This window comes from Drosophila subobscura, chromosome J (assembly GCF_008121235.1).
Source record: "Drosophila subobscura isolate 14011-0131.10 chromosome J, UCBerk_Dsub_1.0, whole genome shotgun sequence".
Classification (NCBI taxonomy): Eukaryota; Metazoa; Arthropoda; class Insecta; order Diptera; family Drosophilidae; genus Drosophila; species Drosophila subobscura.
The window spans coordinates 20590221-20617898 of NC_048532.1; the positions used below are offsets into that span (position 1 = coordinate 20590221).

Here is a 27678-nt window from a genome sequence, read left to right on the forward strand (position 1 = left end):
TATTGTTGTTGTTCTTGCGGCCTGTGGCTGTTGGGTCTGTTCTGATTTTATCCCTACGGTGGTTTTTTGTGCTGCTATTTCCTGTGTTTCCAAGCAGCTTTGCGCTCCTCTCTATCCGCCTGTCTACCAAAAAAGTTGATTCAATTTTCAGTTAACATTTGCATTTGATTTTATGCCACTCTCTGTGTCACTTATTTTTGTTGGGTGAAAACCCGGACCTAGGACCGATGTAAACGTTGCCAGCAAACAGGAGTTCCGTTTTGCCTGTGGCTTTGACTTTCCACGGCATGGAAATCTCTATAGCATCATCCATCCATCTACGAAGGCCATTGCCTTTTGTGTTTTATGTTTTTTTTATGGTCAGAGAGCGAGCAAGCTTTCTGCCAGCTCTCTCCGAAGCTGCACTCTCCCTCGCGCACTCTCTCTCTCTCTCTGTCTCTCTGTAGGATGCAGTCTCTTTCTGTTGTTTATTCTTTCTCTGGGATGTTGCATCTGTTTCTGTGGAATTAAAAATTTGTTATGCTATTCGCCATGATTCGCATTCGCACTCGCAAGATTGAGTTGTGTTGCCTGCCCTCGCTTCTGTGCCTCTTGAAGGGCCATGAGAAAATTGTTTCGATGCAGAAAAGTCTTGTCAAAAAGGAGGGGAAAAAGAGAGTCGGCAGAGTCACGCTAGGCAGCAGTTGGAGGAAGCCCTATTAATGTCAAGTTCATTGCCACAATCCATCCAGACGAGAGAGAAGGAGAAAGAGAGTGGCAGAAGAAGAGGGAAAAGAGTTGGCGAGAGAAAGAGGCGGCCTAGGAGGCAAATGGAAATGGAGTCCATGGAGTGCAAGTGCATTTGAAGACCATTTATTTATTATGGTCAATATTTGTATTACCTCTCTCTCGTCTCCTTCCCCAACTCTTGCTGCAAAAACTGGTTAACCCTGTCTCGCCGTCTCCAGTTCCGTCTTTCGCTCTTTGCGGATTTGTCGCCACTTTTTGTGGCGCAAAGGAAAAACTTGCTTTGGCTTTGAATACATTTTGTACCGCGAGAGAGTTATCTCTGGTGATAAGACCAAATCGATTGAATCCATCATAATCAATAATAATGTTCAAGCCAGAAATTGGTAAATAAATGTTATATCTTATCAATAGACCAGACCCGGCGTGCCGCGGAACTACCGGAAATGGAAACGATTTGTCAGCAGCAGCAGCCTTGAATATTTGCAATTAAAATTGACGCGCAACATGCAGCAGACATCTCCTGCTACTCCCTGCTGCTGAGGCTCTCCCTGCAGTTATTTATTTTGTAGCTCTTTCTGCTCCTCCTTTACCCACACAGCTAACCGAAGCAGAGACCTTGGAAAATGCAATTTTCTCGCATTGACAATAAATAATGATAGATAGAAGGAGTAGAAAAGTCAGAAAAAGAGCGCAGAAGCTAGAATTTGAAAGGAAGATTAATCTCTCTCTGTTTCAGTACAAATTTAGATGGGTTTCCTTATATAATGTATTTAGTTTTGTATTCCCTGAATGGTTCTAAATATCATATCTATAAATTATGGCCACACATTTCTTACGTGGTTTTTCCTCAATTACTTTAATTGGAATTTCATGCCAATGCCCATTCCCATTCCCCGATTCCCCATTTTCCTTTTCCATTCTCCATTCCAATTGTAATTGTAACTTTAATTGTAATTATTATTGCAAGATTATCCACTTGTTGGCCATAATTATCCATTATCCCATGACGGCGGCAGCGGCTGCGGGGGGTTTCCATTCCATTCCGTTCGGGCAATTAAAATCGAAGGCGTTTGCCGTTTAGTATAACACTTGCATGCTCCACTGATTTGATTTGTTCGTTCAAACGTTTTTCCAATGGTTTACTTCTTCTATGATTATCATTTTTTGCGGCACGCCAAAGTGGCAACTGGCGGAACGGCTTTGATCGAGAGGGGTACTGTGAGTGATTTAGAAATACTTCAACTAAACGCTTGATGATGTGTTTGTGGCACAAGCCAGGACAGATGATCCACAGAGAGAACTTTCTTAGCACTCGAATCTTTAATATTCCCACTAAACCACGCCACTTTACACCTTTCCACCCTTTAATCAGCTTGCAAAAAATAAAACAAAATAAAAGCAAGAAACTTTTTCCCACCGCTTTGGCCCCACACACGCACACACATTTTATTGGTTCAACGTCTGCGTTGGTCCATGGTCCAGACATCCCACCTAACTTGGCTAAATAAGGCAAAGCAGCAAGAGCCACTCTCTGGAACTGGCACTTCTCTTTGGGGGAAACAAACAAGCTCTAAACGAAGCGAGAACCAATCCAATTCCAGACATTACATGGAATGAAATGCTGATGCTGCTCATCTGTGTCTCAGAGTTTAGGCTTCGGCTGCTTGTGCTGCTGCCCCCCCATAAAAGGTCATGAAAAAGTAGTTTACTTCTTCTTCTGTTCTGTTCCATAGCCATAAAAAGCAGCCGCAGCCATGAGAGGCAAAGAGGCTGGCAGTAAAGGCAGAAAAACAAACACATGACATGAAAGCTTCAATGTAATTTACACAAGAAGTCTTTAACTTTAACCAAAAACAGAGTCGAAAACATATAAAAACATACAAAAATCTTGTAAAAGTTGACAACAAAAGAAAACCCACGATCAAAATCTGCAAAAAGCGCGGCCTTCAGGCGAACCGCAAAAAGTAAAGCAAAAGATGCCGCAGAGATGCGATGGAAAAGCCCCAACTTTGATTGAAAGTTATGACATCAAATAATTATAATCGAAAGGCAGAGAGATCTTTGCACACAACTGAAGCATCATCGAGTATCCGCATCCAAATCGATAATCACATGGCCGATGGCCTGAGACATCAAACCGTTAAGTGGCGAAGCGTCACTCGTTACAACACCGCAACGACGACGATCTCTTTTGAGGCTGCGACTGCCTGCTCTTGTCTCTTCTTTGGGAGATACCACTTGCCCCCGCTTTTACGGGGACAAGGCAATAAGTAAACCCCTGCCAGCCAGGCAGCCAGCCAGCTAATGAGAAATCGGATTGATTATAATTGAGTGGCTCGATTGACAGGAGGAAGCCAGTGGCCGGCAGCAAGTTAGCCTACAGCAAGCAGCAAACAACAAACCGATTCTAATGCCAATTTATTGGCACTTTCCTCTGACATCTAGTTTATGCAATGCAAATGTCAGGCCAGAACAGCAATTTCTATAATTATATACTGGAATTGGGCAGAGAGAGAGGGAAAGAGAAGTGGGATAACTAATCATGTGACCTTGTTCTATGTACAACATGGGTTTTGGGGTCGTTAGTTTTGGCATTCTCTGGAATTCTGTGTGTGTGCTTATCTGTGTAATTTGCACAAGTAAAAAGAAGACCAAATCAGGCTACCAAATACATTTATTTTAACTCTCTTGATGTTTCCTCCAGACCTACTTTAATTTGTTGTAATTTATTGTGGGCTCTCCTCCGTCTCATGGAACGTGTATTGGCATTTATTGTGATTCAAGTCGGACAGGAACAAGTAAAACATATCCTTGCAACACAGCGAACATGCCTCCAGAGACTCGAATTGGGACTTATGCTGTTTCTTCATGCACTCCTTGAAGCAGAATGTCGACATTTCATTCATGATCATCACGTCAACGTGTTTGGCTTCCGTCTTGAGTGCCAAAGTTTTTGAAGCTTTTCCCATCTGGTTGCCCATTTCACAAAAAAATATTACACAGGAATTTTGGTGTTGGGTAAACTGAATACAAGTCTGGCTACAACTGAGACTGTGTTCTGTATGAAAAGATTTTTATGTTCGAAACGATTTTATTTAAATGGATTGGAAGGGTGTTTTTTGAGTTTAACTACAAAAATGAGCAAATGAAATGCCAGCAAATGAAGGCAAAGTGTGAGTAAAGTAAACCAATTCAAAGCTTTAAAAATAGACCCAAAATATAGCCATTTCCTACTTGAATTTCTTAACTAATTTCTTAGCTCCAAAATAACGATATAATCTTCCACCATCAATGGTAGTTTCATTCAAGAAATGAATGTACCACATGACTTTCTCTTTTCAACGCATATTTCTGCATCTAAGTATGTTTATTTCCGAATTAAGCTTGCCCCACGACCTGCCCCAAGCTGAGTGACTTAAGCGGCTTCAATTGCAGTTGAAATTTTGTACAATTTTGTACGGATGAGCGCACGCATTTCTCACGCACTGTGAAACGAGTTGTAGTGAAATTGTTGGAACAACAAATAAATTAGACAATTACAATGCGTGGAATGAATCGTTGAGGCCTGGGGAGCAAAGGCAAGTGAAGGCAAGGCGATATTTATGGGTTTACCTTGAGTGAGAGTGAGCGATAGGAGGGGGAAGAGAGATGAAGAGGGAGAGCGATCGAAAGTGACGCGACACTTTTGATTACCACCTGGCATTGATCACACACCTTGCAAATGATGATGATGATTTTATGGTATCGTATCTATCCGCGGGGCTACTGTAACCCAACGCACGCTCTTTGATTAACAATTTGTTGTTGTTGTTTCTTTTTTGGTGTAGAAAAAGACTTTCTCCCCGCCTGTGGGGGGTTACACTCGATTGGGCCTAGCCACTGGCACTGTTGCAAATGAAATTAATTGCTTCCGCTTGCCACATTTTAGCTTTAGGAGCGTGCACAAGAGCATGCCTCTGGGCTCTATAAAATGTGTGGCAATTCTTTTGGGCGGCATAGTAGTAGCTCCCCCCTCCTCCCGGGCGACTCCATGGTTCACTGAACCCCGAAAACATGGCAGAGCTTAAGTTTTTGCATTTGTGTTTACTGCAGGCGCTCACCTTTATTTTCTCTCTCTGTTTCTTTTTTGCAGAAATTTGCATTTTCATCTTGCGCAAACGAAAGACACAGCACAGACACCAAAATGCTGACACGGATGAGGCCAGCGGTGGGCTGATTGGGGGCTGACAACTACAACATAAACACTATACACAGAAGCAGCAACAGCCACAGCCACAGCGTCACCAGTGCTGCCTCTGCTGTTGCCTGCCTGCCACGCTTCAGTGCCACACACAAAAGTGGAAGGAAGGAAGTGCAAAAGGAGAAGGAGGTGCATCTGCAGGAAGCTTCGAATATCAAACACCTCGAAAACAATGAGAAATGTTTGGAGAGGAGTCTGCCTAGACTGCCTCTAGGTGTTGACCAGGCTTAAATCGCACTACAAAAGAGAGCTAAAGAGACACGAGGAGACGAAGGCGACTAAAAGCCAAGGACACAAAGGAACTTCCTCCAGTTGCACAAGCAAAAAGGTGAGTTCTCTCTCAGATTTAATTAACTTTTCAGGATAACAACGAGACTTAACCTCCGGGGAAAGCCAGAAAAAATACTTCTACTTGGTTGGGGAACAGAAAAAAGTATCAAAAAGTATCTTTAAAGTTAGTCATGCAAAAGGGGGAAACATTTCCATAGTTTTCTGGATAAATTCGAGGAAATATTACCCCACAAATGATGGCCATATCTCTCCCATTTGGGCCATCAAAAAACGCACACACGGCAAATCCTTTTGCCCAGACAGGAGACCCCAAATATGAGAACGGGGACGGAGAAAAAGTTTCTGGTAGCTACTGGCCTCATCCCAGGGGCTGTTCCTTAATTATGCGCACATGAGACCCATTCGGGGGATAATGCAAACACAGGAGGTGCCAGGAGCAGCCCAGAAGAGCCGCTCTCTTCATGGCGCCACGTGTGTTATTCGGGTTTTATGTGCAGCAGCCGCGTGGGCTGTCAGAGAAATGATATATAAAAGTAGGCATATAATCGTTGAACTCTGCAGGGAACCTTTTCGGGTGTTTCGCTGGATTAGGTGTTAAAGTTAACTGTGGATAGGATAAAGTATCTGTGCAGTTCAGGACCTTGAACATAATTCTGAGAGCCAAAGAGTCGCTAAAACATTCGGGGAGACATTAAACAGTGGGTCAGGGGGTACTCTCTGAATGAAAATTTACTAATCATATCTTTTGGGCGGTGTATCTTGCCGTTCCATAGAACAGCACATCCTCCAAAGTGTGTGTTCACCATTCCATTGTCCTCCTGCCCTCGATCCTCCCTAAAGCATGTGGAGAATGTGTAGTTCTCCACTCCCCAGCTAACTCAAGCACTCTTCAGCACTCAACAGCATCATCAGCGCTTCCTTTTTGCTCCTTTTCTGAGCTATTTTTCGGTTGAGCTTCGCCTCCGCGTGGAACTGTTGCTACCCGATGGAGAAATATGCAAATATCGGCATCATTCGGCCCGGCCTCCATCCTGCAACTAAAAATAGTCTCCAGGCGTTGCTCTCATTCCAAGCCACTGATTCGCACATGTGGCATGAGGCATGTGGCATGCCATGGGCCCAAGGCGGCAAGGGGCTCATTTGTCAGGCTTATAAAAGTCAATCAATTCGATTATGCAAATGGATTGCTGTGTGTGCGCGATCGATGCAGGACAGGCACCAAATATGCCACAGTCGCTGTGCATCTCTCAATTGTGGAGGCAGCGCGCAGGCAGCGAGACTTTGAAGACTCGTTTCGCAGCAAGAAAAACCCAACTCCGATCCAGATTCAAGTCTCCCCACGGATTGGTCGGCTGCGACCCACTCGAGCGGGGGCTAGACGCGTGTGCAGACTGCTTCTGACTGAGTCTTTTTTGCCAACTTGTTTTCCCACCGTTTAATTGGCATAATTTGTCGTAACAAGAGAGAACCCCAACGAGGCAGGAGGAGGAGGCGGGGCACGAACCGCAGAAACAAACCCCAAGAACTACATTCGAGAACAAACGACAACTTGTTTTCGTATTCCTATCAAAACACACATCTTGAATTGTGGCAGCAGCACACAACACACAACACAAACACACACCACCGACAAGAGACAATAAGTGAATGTTGGTGGGTTTGGGTTGGGGTTGGCGTTGGGGATTGGGCTTGAGTTTGGGGCCTACGCGGAAAGGTGGCGACAGTTGTCACGACCCTGGCTCCGAAGGCAGGTTTTGAGAGATTGTAAATAAAATAAATACATTTTATGAAACTTAATAAAAATATCAACTAAAAGAACCATTAAAAGTGCTACCTTACAGAGAGAGAGAGAGAGAGAGAGCTAGAGACATCGTTAAAGCCCAAGGTTTTACAGAAGTTATGGAAATATAACTGAAATGAATGTGGGATTAGAGATTGGAGGCCATAGACTTGGAGATTTGAATTTCAACTGGAGATTAGGATGCTCAAAAGTGCGTCCACATGAGGCGGCAGATGGACGATTGACTCGAGACTTGTAGGCTCGAAAGTCGCTCTACAGATCGGTAGGCTCTAAAGCTACCCCCCGAGAATTATGGCCTAAGATTTAAACAGACCTTGCTGAATGCCGGCTCCTTGTTACATGGCGGAGCCTAAGCATTATCTTTGATCTTTCAGAGCAGAAACAGAGGCAAAACCAACACGGTGGAGGGGAAGGGCAACCGCATCGTGTGCTCTGCACATCGGGGGAGCTTCCAGCTACCACTTATGCCATATCTTCATTAGGAAATCATTTTTCCTGGCGCCAATGTTTTTTGTTTTCATGGGAAACTGTTAGACCTCCCAGAGGGCAGGGGCTCCAAGTCTTCACAGCATTAACAGCAGCTCGTTGGCTGAATGGGCCAGGTGGGTAGGGGGGAGGTCGGCAGGTAGGTGGCTACGTTCTCTAATTGCTAGCAATCTTTTGTGTTCTCCACACCATTCGCCACATTGCTCTCCCCTCTCCGCTCTCCGCGCTGACCCTCTCTCAATGGCAGTTACAATGGGGCCATCGTATCATTGTTGACATTGTTTTCGCGTTTCACGCTCAACGAGAGCCTAACTAACTGAATGTTGACGCAATTATAACACACATGGCGTTTGCATTGCTCGCCCTGCCCCTGCCACCTATTGGATCGTGTGTCGCCTCCGCTGCACGTGTTGCACGGCGGCCATGGGGGGCATGGAGCAGGGAGCAGGGAGCATGTAGCCTGCTCTTCTGCTAACGAGAGCAATTTAACATTTGAACAATTAACATTTATGCAAAAATGAGTGGCACTGTAAACTAGTTTTTGTTGCCATTTGCAAGGCGCTAATGATGATCGTTATCGCTATGATCGTTGCCATTTAGTGTGCGAATCTTACTGCCCCCTTTTGTTGGGGGTGTCTGGATCCGGGCTTTATGCTAATGATAATGATAACTGTTGTACGCCATTAAGATTGAATGGGTTAAGTTTGAATGGGGAGGTGCTAGAGAATAGTTAGTGGCGAATTTTTGTTAACTTTTATACAGCGGAAAACTATTCATTGTGGATAGCTCTCCTTTTACATTTTCGTGCGGCATTCTGCACTCAAACGATTGCCAATTATTGCACAAACTATGCACACACAATAAAGATGATAAATTTCATTTAACCAATTGAAAATACAATCACCATGAAACCATTAAATTGAATAAGCCCCCGCACAGAGAGTGACGCAAGGACAGAGAACTCATGGGATACTCGTGCCATTAATGTTCGTGCAAAAGCGAATAACCATGCCGCACAAAAGCTAGCCATAAGGGCTGTGCCACTTGAACGGAGCTGTCCATTCACATGTCCTTGCTGTCTCCCTGCAACCCATCCTGTGGGCTGTCCATTTTGTGTGGCATCAATTCGTAATGAGGGGCCATGGGGTGGACTGTCGGATAAACGTGTCATTAAATCAATATCTGGCGAGGCAGACAAATAAATCTGCCAACTCGTCAAAGATTCACGAGTACCATGCAACTGTAGCTTGCAACATTGCGGTGCATGCCCAGGGGAGCCTGCCTGCCGCATACGTGATATTTTAAGCGATGCTTTTGCGCTGCCATTTATCCCCCCCCCCGTGACGCACACTCTATAATCGTAACTCTGTCGTGTATCGTGCCGCTTGATGATGATAGTAATTCTGAAAGTTCTCTAACAAAAGCAGCGAGATCACCGGCTAATTTTAATCTTTATCTGCCGCTCTTTTATCTCTGTTTAATCTTTATCTCTGCGCATTATCTGCGCCCTTTTCACGGTCGTTTGAATTGCTTTGTGCTCTGTGCATTTCGGATTAGATTAGATGGGTTTTTCACGGTAAGCGGAATATCTCGTGCTTTGGTTTGACTTTTGTTTAAACTTTGTTTAAAAGGGGATGATCTCTTGCCTCTGTAAATATCCACCAGGAGGGGTGGTAGGTACTTATGGAATGGCCCCGCCATCATCTTCCCTGTCGCATTTCGACCTTTGGCTCCATTTTGGTGCGCTCTGCCTCTAGTTTTGAGCAAACAGGTACTCCCCATTCCATGGAGTGTACGTGTACGTAAATACGATTGTAGCACCCGCACTATCTGTGCATTTGTTTACCTCTTCTATGTGGTTGTTGAGTTCGGTTCGTGTGTAGACTTCGTATTGACATTGCGATAAGTTCGGTAGCTATTTCACTCCTCTGTTCCGCCACAAACTGCGCTTTTTCGCTCCACTCGGACACAGGGAAAATATTGTATACAATTTCCTTATGTAAATCGGTAGATTGAGTGGGTTGCATGGGGGTTTTCTTTGTGCAGGGACTCCCTAATCACTTGAGCTAAATATACAGCACTAATGATTCAAATGATTAGTGTAACGCGCGACAGTGAGCACTGCTGGGCAGAGACCCACAAAGAATTCGCAGGGAAACTGTGTGAATGTTTTACTTTATATTTCCTAAACTTGAATACCCTTCCATCTGCTGTAGGGCATCTCCTTGAACCAATGTAGCCTAAGCGTAGCTGTAACGTAAGTCAATATTCGTGTGTGCCGCCAAAGTCGATAACAGTTAGAGCATTACCCTATCAGCGGATGAAGCAAATACCAATACAAGTGCGAATGTTGCTGCTTTCAATGTCGCGCCGACATTCCATATCTCTCTCTGGCTCTCTCTAGCGCTCTCTGCCCCTCTCTGTGCAAGTTTCTGCGAAGAAAGCCCCCTCTCTGCCCTCTCTGTCTTTCTGTCCACTCTTCCGCGCTTTTGTAGGCCCCGAAAGCACAAATAAACCAACTAATTTGTTCACTTTTGCAAAGACTTTCACACACAACGTAACACACACCGCCCGAACCGAACCGAGGCCCGAGTAGGTGAAGGGTCCGTCAGCCATCAATGGGACATTAATTGTGTTTGATGTGCAGCAACAAAATAATAATAAACAAACAACAAAGGAAAAATCATAAAGTTTTATGCGAGATCATATCCAGGGAGACAGACAGAAAAGTAAAGGTGAAAATTGTGTCTCTGTTTTGCGAAAGTGTCTGTCAAATCGATGGGAGAGCAACAAAAAATGGCAAAGGTAACCCAGAAAAAACCCACAAATGGGAACCACAAACCAAACCAAAATAATCGTAAAAAGGTAGTCGCATCGATTTTATCTGTTTGTGCGGCTCATTTGGGGCGCGGCTGCTATCAGTTCGGTGGTGTAGTCATGGAAGATGATAACAAACCTTACTAATAGTTCTTTCCCCTTCTTCTCATTGCAGTTGCAGTATGGAAAAGCCCATGCACCATGCACCCACGCCGGGTAAGGTGAGCCAAATCGCGAACATCTTCCAGCGTAAGCCCATCGAGATCCAGCCGGTGGAGCAGCTGACAGCCGTGGCTGCCGCACACGCAGCGGCAACAGCCGGCGGCGGGGGCGCTCCATCCCATTCGGCGAGATTCAATAATGCCAGAGCGCTCTTCGAGAAGCTTGGCGTCGAGTCCAATTCGAATGTGAGCTCCATTCTGCTGAGGAGCGGCTCCAGGGAGGATAATCTGTGCGACGGATCGGATAGATCATCGTCCCGCTCTTCGGATCGTTCGCAGTCGCCGCCCAAGCGACGCACGCCCTTCCCCTCGGGCGTCTCGCTCATTCACAACAACAACAACGCCTCAGTGGCGGCACAGAACGGATCGCCAGAGCAGCGGCTGAGCAACAGCAAGTTTATAGTGGAGCCATCCGGCCAGACGCCACCCACATCGGTGGTGAAGTATCCACAGCACAACCTCTCGCGCCTGAAGACCAGCGTCGTCGAGGAGGTGACTCCGCCGCCAGCCACTGCGGGATCTGTGAGCGCACTCTTCGCCAGCTCCGGGGGCGGCGGCGATAAGCCGGAGAAGCCAGAGCGGAAGTTCAACTCGCGAGAGCTCATCGAGAAGCAGAAGAAGTGGACGTCGCACTTCACCAAAACCAAGACGACGCGCACCCACAGCGATCTGAATCGTTGCGACATCATACGCACGGTGCCAGGGACAGGGCTGATCATGGACAGTGGGGAGAAGGCCACAGCCAAGCCGGCCATGGAGCCACCGTCGAATGTCAGTCCCAATCCCCCCATGCGCCATGCGCCCAATCAGACGCCGCCGGAGATTAAGCCGCGAAGCGGAAAGATTGGGAGTCCGGTGAAGTCGCCGCCACTGCCGCCCATTCCGGCGGTGAAGCCAAAGAATGTCAGTCCGGTGAAATTCAATCCGGATCGAGTGCGCTCCTCGCCCACCAAGATCGCTGTGGAACCCTCGCCCCCACCGCCGCCCGCCAAGTCAGCGGCCGTGACGGCTGCGATGCAGAGATCCCTGCTCCAGGAGCAGCAGCAACAGAACATCCAGGCGGCACCCATACCGCCGGAGAAGCCGCGCAAGAAGTCCATCGATCTGATTGAGGATCAGACGGCCAGCTTCACCAACTGCTCCACGCCCTCCTCCTGCACGTCGCCCACCAGCAGCGCCTCGAACAGCGCCTACATCATGCAGGCGGCCAAGCGTGGCTCCCTGGATGGGGCTGGCACAGGACACGGCAACGGGCTCAGTGGCAGCACCAATTCGGCGGCTTCCTGCTCGCCGGTGGCCAGCGCCTCCTCGGGCCCCTCCTCGCCGGTGCACACGGAGGATGAGAAGCAGGAGAACGAGTCCACAGAGAAGTCGGAGCTGATAGAGCACTATCATAATAATAACTACAACAGTGTGTCAAGGCGTCGACGCAGCGAAAATGAAGGTGAGTCTTCCTTGGGATTAGCTTTATTTCGTCTTTGAATTGCTTCCTTCCTTTGCTGCTTGCTGCTGCTGCTTCCTTCCTTCCTTTGTTGAAATTCAATTGCTAGACCCAGAGAGCCCACCAAGCCAAGTGCATTCTCAGGTCATTCCTGCAAAACTTGCTTCATTTGGAGTTCGGGAGAACTTTTGAACTTTGCCTGTGCACGAGTTCAAACACCTTTGCACATCTCTCGCTCTCTCTTTGTGTGTCTGTGTGTGTGTGCCAGGTCTCGACTTCATTGTGCTGGAGTGGCCTCCTGGTGTCCCCTTCCCGTACCCACCCGCCACTGCCATTCTATTTCATTGCATCCCACATTCATTACAAGTTTTTCTAAGCGGCGTACAAATCGTGACTTGTATATCACCGCCCCAACTCCGCCTTGCACTCCTCCTCTCCACGTTCTTTCCCCCCGCTATACCGCCCTCTGCCGCGTACTTTGTGGCGAAGTCGTCTCTGAAGGCAAATTCCAATATGGGTCAACCAGCAGGCATATCAAATGCAGCCCCCCAACAAGACATAAAGAGAGAGAGAGAGAGAGAGAGAGAGCGAGAGAGGAATGCCAGCGACAGCGACAACGGCTCGACGACATTCCAAGCGAACCTTAGCCCCCCTGTCCTTCCCCTTCCACTCCTCCTCCTCGTCCTCCTCCTCCTCCTCCTCCATCGTCTTTACTGAATGCAGTTCTGGGGCTAGGGAGTGCAATGCTCACTATCTGTCGTCTCGTTGTCCCATCTTCATGGTCCGAGGCTCGTCGTAGTCGTTGGCTTTTGCTTTTTTGCGGATTTTGTTGGGATTCCCGCTCCGCTCCCTTGATCCCTCTCCTTTCGGTTACTCTACGCTTCTTCTAGCCTCCAACTCCTTGCTCTGCCTCTCCGCACTCCATACATCAAATTGTATTAATGCCAGATTAAGAATTCAATGATGCGTCGCTGCTCTGCTCTGCTCTCCCTCTCTCTCTGTCCCTCTTCTATGCTCTCCTATGCTCTGGCTGCTCGGATCAGCTCTATTTTCTGCTATTCCCTTTTGCTCTGCTCTGTTTTGCTTTCGTCTCCACTCCTCTGCTGATTTCTATGGCAGATTACAAAATTGAAATTGCAGACCTCCAGCTTCCGCCTTGCCTTTCCCCTCTGCCATAGACAACTCTCAATTCCAGAGCTTCTGCTGCCGCTGCTGCTGCTTCTGCTTCTACTGTTGATGATTGCTTTGCTTATCTGTGTGGAGCACTGGATGGGTGGATGAATAGAGAGGCTCTCTGTTTTTAATTCATAAATGGCAGTGTGTCTGAAGCGTGGGGGCGTGGCTCACCTTGATTTATTGATTTCCCTGTTGAGTGGTTGAGGGGGAAGGGAGAAGCCGTAAGGTAATGAACTCCAGCCGATTGGATTATCGGTCTGCTGGGGGCTGGATGGATGGATGTTGGTGTAGGTCCAAAGGCAGGCAGTGTGGATGGAATGTAAGTCTAAATTAAACTGAAACTGGGAATATTATTAAAACAGAAGGGTAGAAGGAACTTAAAGGCTAAACAGGGATGCCATTCCTAACAGTTTGCTTTATTTTCCTTTATTTTCTTCCTGTTCTTGTTCCTGCTTCGAATTCGAATTTTTTAGCTATTTTTGAAGTCTTCCCTGCCTAAGTTTTTGCATTTCCTGCTGTTACCTGTTTAGCCTCTTAAAGATTGCCCTCAAATCCCCTCTGGCGCAAGCCTCTGGCCATTTCTTGTGTTTCTTTTGACGTCTTCGCATATCTTACTTACTATTCTTTGGCTGCTTTTTGCTGTGCACAAAGCGCTGACACAGCACTCGTCATATGCTAAGCGCCATTCGTAATCGTACCTCATACCCCACTCCCTGTACCCTACACCTGCACTCCATACGATATACTCTATACCCTTTCAACCATGCACCATGGCACTGTCAAAAGTTGTGACATGACAGGAACACATGAATAGGGGGGGAATAGGCTGCCGAATGGGGCTATCGAAAGAGAAGGAGGGCTACGTTTTTGTGGTAGAAAGAGAGAGACAGGAAGCGGAGCGCCAAACCGAAGGCCTAGGCTTTGGTGCGCTGCATGGCAAAATTTTTGAATGGTTCGCCTGTCGTCTGTCACATCCAAGAGTTTATAAATAACACAGCGGAAAATACTATTCATCCACTACAACTACTACTCTTATGAGAAGGGGCCTGGATGGGCTGATTTGGGGGAGCCGAGGAGATCCCCACAAATGTTTTTGTGTGTATCTGCGTTTGGCTATAAATTATGTGGACGCTGGCGCTGCTCCGCTTTATATCAAAATAAAGAGAAGGGCGACAATGGGAGGGGTCTGTGACGGAAGGGATGGGGGTGTGGAGTGTGCTGTTATGTGAAGTTCGAGGGGAGAGCGTGCTGAGGTCGACAAATATTTAATCTCGGACTTTAGTGCTGGTTAATCCTTAACGGAAGGTATTATTTATCACAAATTAAAACTCTTCCAAATATTGACAATTAATTGTGGCAGAGAAGGTGGAGAAAGCGGACACGGAAAAGGAAAAAGGTTATAATTTTACAAGGTTAGGAACTCCCAGAGATATTCCCATATTTGTATAGTTGCAAAACAGAAAGTAATAGAAAATTGTAGACAACAAGAATATTGCATTAATTGCACCCTGAAATTCCTGCGCTCTCACTCCATCTGCCCCCTGCTAAAAACACTTAAATAAAATTCCAATAATCCTTGATTTTAGAACAATTTCATTCTTTGTTTACCTTTTTCTGTTTACATTTTGGTCCACCCCTGACAGCCTTGCCACTTCACTGAAAGTTCGCTTAAAATAAGCTTTCAGCTGACAGCGCTGCCACTTCGCTCGAAATCGCTTGCAACGAGCTTTCAGTTTCCCCTCCAAAAGTTGCAACTTAAAAGCATCCAAAGCTCATGTAAAGCTTTCAACTGTTAGTGCCGCCAACCACCAACAGATGTCGCTCGTCTCAACTTATTTTCAAATTATATTCATTGAGAAAAATGATGGCACGTTTTCCTTTGCATAATTCTTCGTCGAGAGTTCGTTGGCCTACCACTACCCCTCCCCAACCGCTCGCAACATTTTCAATGACAGATGCGTGGGTTTTTGACAGCCACTTGCCGGCAATTTCGCAACGTTTTCTTTCCCCCTGCACATCCCCTTCTTTCTGTCTGTCTGTGTGTCTGTCTGTGTGTCTGTCTGCTTTGTTGTCCGCATAGTTTTGTCCAAGTGTCGCACTGACCACCCAAGAATGAGCAGCCCCCACTGTCCATTTATCTATAGTTGTCCCCCTCTACCTCTTCATTCTATATTTTGTGGCTAGTTTTTCCGCTGCCTGTCCCCTGCCCCTCCTTTGGTCTGTTGTCTAGTTTTTCGCTTGATTTCCTTTCACGATTTCACCGTCACTGATGACGTCCATTGCGAAAATGAGCTGAAAAATGCTGTCACGTCAAAAGCGCTGATGATGCCACATTTTCGTAAGAAAAAGACATTTTCTTTGCCCGGTGTAAATGTCGCCATTTAAAAGAAAAATTGATTTACCTTTCGCTGTCGCTGCGGGCTGCAGGCTCTGCTCTGAACTCTTGGGCTATAAACATTTTATTTTTATATATTCCAAAGAGAATTTCCAAATTGCGCTCGTTGAGGTCTCTGAAGAAATTCGTAGAAACTATTTTCAGTTAATTTCCCAATTTATAATTAGATAAAGACAGGCGCCTCCTGCTCCCCCCCTCCAACTATCACTAGCCCGAAATTTGTCTCGACTTTTGAGTGATGTGTGTGCCCACCCCTCTGGCACCCCTGAAACCCCTGACACCCACCGTAGACAGCGAGAGCGAGCGATACAGAGAGAACATTTCTGGCCTTTCCCAACATTTGAATTTTGGTACTGTTGGCGGATTTAGCAATCTGGCAGCTTGACAAGTGGCGCGGCGGCCCTCGCACGAGCAGCGGCCGACAGGGGAGTGCCGCCTGGAGCACCCTGTGTGTGTGGTGGGCATGACAAACGGAACTTTGGGGGCTGGCTGCCACATGTCTGGCCCCAACGAGCCACGCAACGGGCAATTTGCCAAAAGAGAGAAATGATCCCCAAATCATCTCTCTCTCTCTCTCTCTCTCTCCGTGTGTGTTTTTCTCTTTCTATGCGATGCTGAAAGACTTTTCTCCGCTTCGGATCTTTTCAGTTGATGTCGCGTAACGGTGGCGTTTCCATTGATAAGCGGGCCAGAATTTTCGTATTATAATTCTATTCCGAATCGTTGACCAACAAAAAACAGAATGCGAATCTCTATAGTAAATCTCTCGTATCTATAAAAAGTGTAGACCCTGCATAAACCCAAACAAATTTGTTGAACCCTGAACAGAATGAATAAAAATATATAACCAAAAGAATCACAACAAATTAAACGAAAGTGCAAAATATTCCATATAGTAACCATTCGCTTGGGTCGTGATTCTAGAATTCTAGAGGGTTTGTTCTCGTCTTTTTTGAGGGGCACGTGAGGTGCCGCACAGATTTTTCAGGGTCCAGTGATAACAGAAAGCAGAACCATCCTCCCTCTGCCGCCCTCTCGTTGGGGCTCTCTGGTTTCAGTTTCGTATTTTTTTGGGTCTGGAAATGTCTTGAATGTTTCGGTGAGGTCTGGCTTTGTCTCTGGTGCTCTGATGGGGCTTTGCCGGGTCTGTCTTTCAGTTCCAATGTGATTGGCCCCACTGCAAGGTGTTGGTTTCTGAGTTCATTCAGAAGAATATACTGCTCGAAGCTGTGATTAAAAGTGTGAAAGAATAGTAAAAGTGTTGGGTAGGTACAAGATTGGAAAGACTTTCTCCATATTTGATATTTCGTTTGACCAAGAATTCCTTCCGCGAACGAAAATCTACAGAAAAACACGCGGAAAGTAGAGAGAATAGAATAAATGGACACAAAGACTGAATGAATAAAATGTGAATGAGATGTTAAAGAGAAAATATAAAGAAATAAAAGAGAAAAAAAGAGACAAAAATATGAAAAAATGTGAAATTTGCAAGCAAGAAAAATATCGAAAAACGTATGCAGAAGATTGCAAAAGATTTCAAAGTATTCATCTTAATGAAAGAAATCTTTGGTCTTCTTTGTTGTGGATCTTGAAAGCAGTTCAGCGAACTCCTTCGAGTGCGAGTATTTTGGTTTGTATTTTTCTGTTGTGCGACAAACACTAAAAAAACAAACGAGTGAGTCGCAGGAAAATATTCAAAAAATGCATTCCCATGTGTGTGGCAGAGTTTTCTTCTTTCTTTTTTCCCGCTGCTGCGTTTGCTGTCGCTCTTGCGGCATGGCAACAAGCGGCATTGTCTAGGAGGAAAAAAAGAAAGAAACGTTTAAAGATATTCTGGCCATTCTTCTTCCCATTTTCTTAGATATTTGTCTGACACTTTTGCTGGCTTTTCTCTTTCCCCTTTTGGTTCGCTCCCTTCCACCCTGTGATGCTGCCTCTCTGCCACCCGAGTTTATTTTCAAATTTGAAATTGTATGCCACAAAAACAGAAACAAGAGCAGAAGAATGCACACACCACACTCTCCGCACACACACACACACAGACAAACACAGAAATGTTTGCAATTGTCATGTGTTTGCAGTTTTTGGCTTTCAGTCATTCAGTCCCCCCTCCAGAGCCCATTCCTGTGAACACTTGAGAGGTTGTAAGAATATCTTCGCCTTGGGTTTTCCATGTGCATTCCATTGAGATGTTTGTATTCCTTTTGCGGCCATCAAACTGTGCGACCGAGAGATATCTGAGAAATTGTCAATTAATTAAAGGAGTTTGCCCTGGAAATGTGTGCAAAATAAATTTAGATTGGCTTTCGCTTTCGATTAATTATGCAAACAATAAATATTTAAAAATCAAATTTGAGAGAGAAATTCTTTCATTTACTAGATGAAAAGGAAGGATTTATGTTAGCTATGAAATATGACATGAAAGAGGAGAAAAATGCATTTTATTCCATGATTAATGATATTTTTGTGCAGTCAAAATGGTTTTCTGACCAAAATCAATTATAAATGTAGGTCGTATGGTTATATCTAAATTATTGTCTATCTTGTTGTATGTTTTTGCTTAGATATTCACAGGCTCTTTTGTCTCGTAAGCTGTTTGGCAGGGAGCTCCATGTCCAGCGCTCACCGCAGAGACGACACTCCTTTTGTCTTCGTTGCTGCGTTGTTATGTTCATTATGTGCATACGAATATGAGCATGAGACTGCATTGTCAGGACATTTTGGGGAATTTGAAAGTTGACCTAACTAACCGACAGGCACACAAATGCCAGCCCCAGGAACCACGAGGCAGAGCAGAGGCAGGCAGGCGACTTTTGCTAAATCTGCTGCCACATGCTGCAAGCAGCTGCCTCTCTCGCTCTCCCTGTTTCTTGCCCTCTTTTTGCTTGCCATCTTTGCCGCTTGCTTGTCTCTCGTCCCTCTGGTTGCATCTTTTCGCTCTCTTTGCCTCGTTTCAGCCTTTGGCTTTGGCACATTTTGACAGCAACTTCCGTTTTGATACCCTCGAACGGAGGGTATGATGAGTTTGAAAAGGGAAAGGCAATTTCGAGACATCTTGTACATAAATTAGGCAAGATCTGATCATTATCATCTGGCAGCCAGAGGGAATAAATACCGATCGATGGGCCAGAGGGTACAACTCAAAGATTGGATTCGCTTTCTGCCTGTCTTGACATTTGGAAGATGCCCTTTATCCCTCCTCCTCCTCCTCCGACTACTGCAACGCCCACTTTCTTTCACTTTTCTTCCCCCTGCTACTGCCTCTCCTTTTACCACTTTTCTCCCTTTAGCTTTGTATAATTTTTTGCTCTCTTTCTTGTGGTTTCTCCAGCAATTATTCCAACATTTTCATGTGCAAATTTGAGGTTTTCTTTGTTGTTTAGGAAACTACTAAATGCATCTGCCTTCCTCTGCCCTATCTCTCTCTCTCTCTCTCTCTCTTGGCCTCTACTCTCATGTTCAATTTGTTCTTCCATTTATTTATTCAACTTTCAAATTAATTTCTCTATATTTCTGCCAGTTGAGATTCTCTGTTGGGAGAGAAAACCCAATCGATTCTTTCGATGCCTTTTCCTGCAATTACTCTGTGCATTTTCCGTGCCGTTTTTCCACTTTATCTATAAAGCTTTGATTTATTTAAAAGTTTTACGCAAATTTGCCCTTCTCTCTCTTGCTCCCTCCTTCTCTCTGCTTCTCGTTTGATTTGCCATTTGTTACTTCTCTCATTAATTGTCTTTTGTTCTGTTTGCTTTTTTATTCTTTATTTTTTTTTTATTATTTTTTTTTTGCACAGAGAATGTATTTTTGGCCGAGTTTTTCATTAATTTTCGCATCTCATTATACCAAAACACACACACGGGGCCAATGGGGGGGAAGAATCGGGGAAAAACTTGAACGCCAAATGGGAGAAAAATCGGGGAAAAGTTGCGAACAAAAGTGCGATGTGATGTGAATGCTGTTTTTCGCTTGCCCCCAACCCCACTCCTCTCGAATTATCATCGATTTCAATTGCGTTTTGTTTATGGCGGCGCTGTCTTTGCTGATCTCTTCCACCTCTCTTTCGCTCTCTTTTATGAGCTCTCTTTCCATCTGTGATTCCCCATTCCCCGAACGAGAATGACCTTCGGTTTTGGCTTGAATTTTCATTCAAGTTTATTTACTTGAACCGAAAACAGAACATTACACATACGCCGCATTGGCCTTGGCTCTCTCTCTCTCTCTTCGTCTCCCTGCTGTCAGTCTTTGCCTCTGCCATTAAGTATTCATTGCTGCTCTTAATTAAAAGCGCACGCATCTCTAATTGGCATTAAGCATACGCCAGGGTGCAGTGCCGCACTTGACCAGGCCAACAGGCAGCAGGCAGGGAGGTAGCGGCAGGCAGTGATGGTTAAGGAGCGACTCTTGCGGTGAGGCCACATGCTGTACAGAGTGGGATCTAGGAACCAAATTGTGGATGCGGTTTTAGTGGATTCTGCCTATATTTCTGTCCTAGAACATTCAACAGATTGCGGGCCAGTAACTGCTTGAAATGTATCATTGGGCATCCATTGTCCTACTCTGACAATATTTTTGGAGAGATCAAACGGGACTCACCACATTTTACTAGGGTTTCTAAGCGAATAATGGTTACTTTATGTTTAAAAATAAATTTAATTATGCATGTCTTATCCCCCAAGTGCTGACAATATGTGCAATCGAAAACATTAATAGAATAAATAAAAAAGATTGCAGTAAAGTGAAGTGAAAGCCAACAAATAAAAATGTGCCTCAGCTTGCGGAAGCTTTGTCAGGCGTGTCGAGGTTAGTAGGGGAATGGGAAATTGGGAACGGAATGTTGAAGCCCATAAATAAACCCATAAATAACCAATAAAAACTATTAAAAACTGTTTAAAGAAATGCCCAATTATCCTTCTGGCACACTATCAAAACTTCAAATGGATTCCAATGCCAAAATGCTTTCGCTCTTTGAAAGCAACAAAAGACCCTCTGGATGCCCTCCCACATGTAGCATCCAGCCAGAGATCTCACAGATACTATATGGAATCTATATTTATGCCACTGCGTTGACAGCTTTAACGTTGCTCGACCACAAGGCAAAACACCGAAAGACGAAAATAGACACAGAGAAATCCCAGAAAGAGGAGAGAGTACAAATGGGAGATTAGCTTGCTGATCCATTTAAAATATTCAATATATTTCGGTCTGTGTTTTTTTCCACACACAAAATGTTGTGTATAAATAAATAAATTAGGAAAATGTATGCAAGTTGAGGGTGAAATGGGGAAAGCAGATAATTAATTAAACAATTCATTGAAAGTGTCAAAACATACAACCCAAGAATCATCTTCACGATAATATACCCTCTCCATGCTATTACGAGAGAACTTACCCGGCAAAGCTCTCTCCTGAAACTCAGCCTAGGAGCACCCTTCAAATATCTACAGAACTCTTTCCAAATGTTTCCTTAGTACTCTCCTAGAAATTTCCTCACAAACATTCCAAAAACAGTCGCAGAAATATACCTTGAAATATCTCCGTGACTCCGTGAATTATTCCTTGGAATTACCTTCATTTTTGAAACACATTTCCGGGCGTTTGAAAATGTATAAATATTCCGAATTTCAGTATAGACAAAATCAAACCCACACGAACCAGCGAAGATCGTAGAGATTCCCAGATCGCTAAGCTATAATGTTGGCACCACGAAAGGTTGATGGCCGTTGGGGTTCGCCGCCCGAGGCCTCCGAAAAGGATAAGCAGCATCGACAATCAAAGGGCAGGGACTCCAAGAAGGAGAAGGACACGCATAAAGACAAACGGGAGAGTTCAAAGCCAAAGAGTAGATCTGCGAGCAAGGGGACCAGCCGCAGGAGTACCATGACACAGAAGTCCACGGAGCACTGCGGCAAAGATGGGGCGGAGAAGAAGAAGGACAAACAGCCGGAGAAATCGCGCAAGGAGGCGGTCTACGATGCCAAGATGAATCTCCTGTTTAACGATTTCTTCGTGATGCTCGACAGCAGCCCCTTGCCGGAGGAGGTTTTCAGCCCCAACTCGCAGGAGCATAAATCCGCGTGGCAGTGGCTCAACAAGCTGACCAACATGAAGTGCAACACGGTGGACGATGGGCGCATTCGCAACGCCTACATGAGCGCGCTGAGTGTGTGCTTGAATCAGAAGCGCCTCCACGGGGTCTTTGCCCAGGTGCCGCCGGAGGAGCTCGAGTGGATGGACTTTGCGGACACCTCGAATCATGGGGCGACGGTGCAGGAGACCGCCGCGAACTGTGCCGTGCAGGTCACGTCGAAGATGTTGCAACAGTTTGCCTCGATGGGTGGACCACAGCGATCCTTTGATCCGTTTAGGGGCATGCAGCAGCGTCTCATCGAGCATTCCGTCGAATTGGGGCGTCCTCAGTACTTTGGGGCACAGCAAGGGGAGCTTATGGATAGCGCTCAGCGATTCGTGGAAGAACCTCAGTTATTCATTGAAGAAGAATCTCAGGAATATCAGCAACAGGAGGAGGAATACCAGCAGGAACAGCCTGAACAGTCGACCTACGATCCTTCGGTCTTTCCAGCACCGCCTCAAGCGGGAGAACAGCTGGGGCCCTACTACAAACCGTCGCAAGTGCAGTTCGAGACCTTCGGGTCACCCCCACGCTTCATTGCGGGAAATGTCGATGGACAAGAATTCGCTCCATCCGGGGAGACATTTGAGGATTTGGGAAACGCTTTCAAAGAGGCTCCTCCGTCCTCTGCTCTGCCCAAGCGTTCGATTTTGAAGCGGCCCCAGGGCAATGCCGCATCTCCCAAGGGGGCAGTGTCCTTCAATGAGGATCCATACTTTGATGATGAACTCTGGACTAAAAATCCAATACATTCCTATAGAATGGAATTGGCAAGGCGTTCATCACCCGACTATAGAGTTCAATCGAAACCGAGTAAATATAATACGGGACCCAGAGAAGATGATGATGAGGATGGAAGCGAGGACATTCCTGTGGAACAGGCGATCAAGGGATCCATGCAGGAGGAGCACAGGCTCAGGAAATCAAGCCAGAAGAAGCCCTTGAGTCGGGAATCAAAGCAGCAGCAGCAGAAAGAACTCGGGCGTAGGGAATCAAGCCCGAAGGCGAAACATAACACGAAACACTGGACCCCAGAGACCTCAGAGGAGGAGTACGACGCCAAAGACTCCGATGAAGTGGGGAAACCAGACCCACAACGCGACATGATCTTCCTTATGGATTGCATTCGTCGCGAGTTGCGCGGGGAAACAGCCGAGGGAGCAAACGACTACATGGAGAGTGAAGTGGCGAGCTACCGGATATTCGCCAGCAAATACAGAAGCAACAGTCCTGAATACCAGAAGCAAATGAACAAAGGAGATCCCGTGGCGGAGCGAACCTATCTCTTGCTCAACATGCAGGAGGATTTAACCAAATTGTTGTCCAATGAAGAGAAGAAGAAATTGAGAGCTTAAAAGTTTCACAATTTCCAATTCAAATAAACATTAAACTTATTAACTAATTGGGGGAACGATAAGTAATTTATTCCTTGAATTTGTGTCTGAAACTTTCGCATTTAAACGAGAAATCCGCTGATAGACATTATTTCTGTTATTTCTATTTGCAGGTCGCAAATCTGTGGATGAATCAACGACCGCCACGCAGCCACAACAGCAGCAACATTCCAGCAACAACTCCTCGCCCCAGCGCGTGGCCAACAAACGGAGCAGCATCATCCTCCAAATGCCAGCCGCTGGTCTCGGACAGCGTCCCCCCAGCATCATCTCGACGGCCAGCAATCAGGATGAGGGGGAACTGAAGGCCAAGGGGCTCCTGGGTGAGTCACAGGTGGAGGAGCAGCAGCAGCAGCAGCCACACAGCCTGCACTACGTGGATGTGGGCTATCGCCTGAATCCCGATGGCAGCGAGACTCGCGAGGTCTACGGATCCGAGGCGGAGCTCTATGACACCGCAAAGGTCACGGATATGCAGCGAAAGTTCCATGGAGCCAATGGCTTCGTCCAGGAAACGAGCACCGTCTATGCGATCATCAAGACGGATCTGCAGGAGGGCACCCCGGCGGCACCACCACGCGGCCTGCTGCAGTCTCCCTCTGCCGACGGATCTCCGCTGCATCGCGTGGCATACAACTCGCCGCCAGTGGGCGTGGTGTCGCCCATAAGGCGCAGGAATAACCAGGAGCACAGCGGTGGCAATGGAGGCGGAGGCAGTGCCAAGTCCACGCCTCCCATTTCGCCCGCACGCACCGCATTGGTCAAGGGGATTGCCCCCATTGCCTCCATCGATGCGCACGAAGAGGAGGAGGAACTGGATGAGGACGAGGAGGAGGATGAGCACCTCACTGTGGAGTATGTGGAGGTGCTGGAGATGCACAAACAGCAGCAGCAGCAGCAGCAGCGTGAGGAGTTGGCGCCCGTTCTGCCCGAGCGCCGGGCACCCGCACATGGCGGTGGAATTTCCCTGGAGATGCATGAGGACCTCGAGTACGCCGACACCAGCGCCGGCGAGGATGAGGAGGATATATTCAATCATTTGGGAATGATGCCCGGCAACGATAGCCTCGATAGTGTCGAACTGATGGACGATGTGGTCGATGAAGTGATCAAAGTGCATGTCAATCACAGTGTGGCCTCAGCCATTCCTCCCGCTCTCTTGGGGGGTTCATCTGCTGTTGCTACTACCGTGATTCCTGTGGCTGCTGCCATTCCTGCTGCTGCTGCCATTCCTGCTGCTGCTGCCATTCCTCGAGAGGATAGCCTGCCCGATGACATGACCGCCGCAGAGGCCGAACGATTGTTGAGCTCAAGGTGAGTCCCTGGCCTCTGTTCTAAGCATGTTTCCAGCTTTATGTTAAATCTTAAGCATGTAGTCTTTGCCTTAGTTTAGATATTAAGCATGCTCCTTGCCTCATGTTATTTTTGTATATCATTTGCCATTTTTGAGTGCAATTTGAGATAGTGTAAAACACTGGCAGGGTCTGCCCTTTTGCCGTGAACTTTATTCTGCAAATATTTATCTTTCACCCTCTATCACCATGCTGTAGAACCACAAGCCATAGACATAGACATCCATCTCCGCTCTATTCATCGACATGGCTTTCCCACCTTTCAACAGCAGCTGGAAGCTGGCAGCCTGCCTCACTTTTGTTGTAATTGCAAGCTAATCTGTCGCTTGTCAGGTGGTTGCAAGGATGTTGCACCCCCGGAAGTTGTGCCTGACTCAAAGGAAATTCAATGGATCTCCCTTTTGGTTTATTTGAGTTTGTTTAAGCTGCTGCTGCTGCTACAGCTGCTCCAGCCTGGCACTTTAAGCTGCTGCCAAAAGCTGACTCAAACTTTCCTCAATTGCTTGTTGCAACTTTGGTAACCCATTGGCACAGTGAATTCCTTTTCTATAACCCCTTTTGCTACCGATTACGCCGTACATCAATTTGTTTAATGACGTGTTGTGCGGCAATGCCACACTGCCCCAGCCATGCCACTGGCGCGCGCTTCCAGTCGAAACCTCTACGACTTCTGGTTGCACTTTACTCTTCGCCACGGACTCCTGCTCGGATGCACTCTCCCTGTTCACCTTTGAACCCCTATCTATTCGATGTACTAGCCCCAGATCCCAGGTGCAGATGTTGTTGCAGTTGCAGGTGTCTGCTGCTGCCGCTGGTTCAAAGGTTCAAAAGGTGGGCCCTGGGCTGGAGTTGGGGCACTGCTTTAAGTCGATTTATGCTTCAGTTTTGCGTGAAAAGGAGCTTTGGATCCATGGCTGTGTTGCCCCTGCAAAATTGACTTGCCATTGATTTATTGTGTGGCCAAACACCAAACCCCGAAACCTCTTTCCTCTCTTTCTACTCTTTCTCCTCTTTGGCATGTATTAAAATGCAATTTTCGAACGATTTTTCCTCCTGCTAAATGTTGTTCCTTTTTCCTCCTACTAGATATTCCACTCTCCTATGGAACTCTCTTTCTGTACTTTTGTGCCTGTAATTCTTTCTACTTTTTGGCTCCTTTTTCCCTCCCAACTATTTCTTTCTTTTCGTGGTATCGTTTATATATTTCACATTTCAACTCATTTTCCTTCCTCTTTTTTACTTTACTCGGAGGGCAATTTATCATGAACATATTACTCGGGAATTACCTTGCTCCTTTGTGCCCCTTTCTCTACATTTTCTGCCTTTCTGCGAGGTATTTTTCAAATCGTTTCGCACGCAAATAACCAATTTCCCAAGGGAACAGTATATTTAACCCATGGAGTTTTCCTTTGGCTCCAATACTTGGGTGTCGCATGGCTTCTTTATGTGTGCGGCAGAATGTGTAGCACAGTGTAGGAGAGCGTAATTAGCGTAAGCATTTTGGCATTTTTTATGGAGTAAAAAATCAGAGTTGGAAGTTTACGACTCGACTCAAAGTGAGGCGAAAAATGGGACTTTACTTCTGACCGAAATGAGAGAAAAACTGAGATCTTTAGTCGACAAACTCGCTACTCAAATGAGTGGAGTTTCTGGTTTTTAGGATTAATGTGGAAACTCTGACTTTATGTGATTTAAGCTGGGGACTATTCGGCACTTTTAGTCAACTTTGAGGGGAAGTCTTTTGAGTGCACTCCCTGCTCAAACGCTGAGTAAGCTCCGAGCAAACGCGACTTTATTCGACTCAAAATGAATGGCAATCCGATAAGAACAACACTCTCTCTCGTTTGCCATTACTTAACGCTCATTTCCCCAGCACTTTTCACTCCTTTGGCCTTACTTTTCACTCATTTCCCCAGTGCTTTTCACTCGTTTTTGCTCTCTGGCTCTCTCTGTGTGTGTTTGAGTGCGTTTGGCGTGCCCGCGTGTGCACTGCACTCTCGTCCTGCCCCAATATTCCGTTGCAATCACGCGACTTGAATCACATGCTCGTTGCTCGTTCAGCCTGTCGCATGGCTCAAAATAAAAGAGCAAAAAATATAAAGGAAAAGTAACTTTTCCGTCGCAGAAAGTGCGCGCCAAACGCTGAAACGAAAATCCATTTACGAAAATAATGTGAGGCAAAGCGAGAGGAAAATCTGTCTCGCGGCATCGGAACATCGTTTTAATTAACATTTTCATCGTGCTGAGGCGGAAAAACTCAGTTTTTGCACGGAAATAAGTTTTAATTAAAATCAAGGAGAAGGAAAAGACAGCGGAGAAGCAAAAGCTGCAGTCGTTTTGCGGAGAAAAGTGCAAGGGACCATTCCCCATGCTGTGTGGCATTGCTTTTGGTAGGTGCAAAAAAAGTATTATTATCAATATTTAATGTCAGCAGGCCCCGTCGTTGACAATTTCCCTTCATTTTCATTTGCGGCTGCTTTTTCCATGTCCTGTTCTGTTCTGTTCTGTTCTGTGCTGTGTGTGGGCTGCTGATGACATTGCTCGTTTGCACATTTCCCTGCGAATGCGAATAATGATGATGAAAGGTGGTTTTGCCCCCATTGAGCAGTTGAAGTTGTGGAAATTGTGGATATTCCCTGTTCCTTATGGCGACGATTATCAGTTGAGTTCTGGGTTTCTGTGAGCTCCGTTTGTTGGCTTTTAATTAGACAACTGTCTCCCGACCTGTCTCGTATCGTATCTCTGACTGGCAATGGCAGGGGCAACGCACACACAAGAGCCTTAGTGGCCATATCCTGTGGTCCAGTGTCCTGTCTGCATGTGCTACATTAATGGATATTGAGGCCTCTGTGTGTGCCTCTATCGTTCTCTCTCCATCTGCTTAGATGATGATTTGTTTGCTTCAGACTCTCGGAATGCCTTTTGTGGTTTTCGCTACAGGGATATTGCATTGCATTTTGTGTGGCAAGTTTTGTGGTTGCAACAGCCAGAAGCAGCAGCAGCAGCAGCAGCAGAATATTCCTATTACGATTAGAGGTTAATCGCAATTAATTGGATTGCAATTCTCTCTTTCTCTCTCCCAACACCCTTTCTTCATTATGTTAACGAGTTTTTCTTTACTTTGGCTTGCCATTTACTCATTTTCATTTTCATTTGCTTTCGTAGTTTATTCAAATTACATTTCCGTCGTCTGGTAATTTGAAGC

At 46.1% G+C, this 27678-nt stretch overlaps 2 protein-coding genes across 21 annotated transcripts in view; both read left to right on the forward strand.

The window, feature by feature from the left end:
* Positions 1 to 27678, forward strand: part of LOC117893056 — a 57946-nt gene that overhangs the window by 9476 nt on the left and 20792 nt on the right. For 5 of the 20 annotated variants that reach the window (XM_034799438.1, XM_034799442.1, XM_034799440.1 and 2 more), the window contains exons 1-3: positions 10243 to 10352; positions 10540 to 12029; positions 23235 to 24435. In XM_034799438.1, coding sequence (XP_034655329.1) covers positions 10243 to 10352; positions 10540 to 12029; positions 23235 to 24435 — 2801 coding nt within the window. Of the gene's footprint in view, positions 1 to 4861; positions 5298 to 10239; positions 10353 to 10539; positions 12030 to 23234; positions 24436 to 27678 lie in introns of those variants that run through there. The other 15 variants (XM_034799445.1, XM_034799447.1, XM_034799441.1 and 12 more) reach the window with 9 other exon arrangements.
* Positions 21171 to 23105, forward strand: LOC117893059. The gene has a single exon (XM_034799460.1). It carries the CDS (start codon positions 21289 to 21291, stop codon positions 23080 to 23082), a length of 1794 nt encoding a protein of 597 aa, XP_034655351.1. The 5' UTR covers positions 21171 to 21288; the 3' UTR covers positions 23083 to 23105.

What these genes read in the sequence shown, in the direction of transcription:
- LOC117893059 (XM_034799460.1), top strand. Translation starts at nt 21,289, where the DNA reads ATGTTGGCACCACGAAAGGTTGATGGCCGTTGGGGTTCGCCGCCCGAG.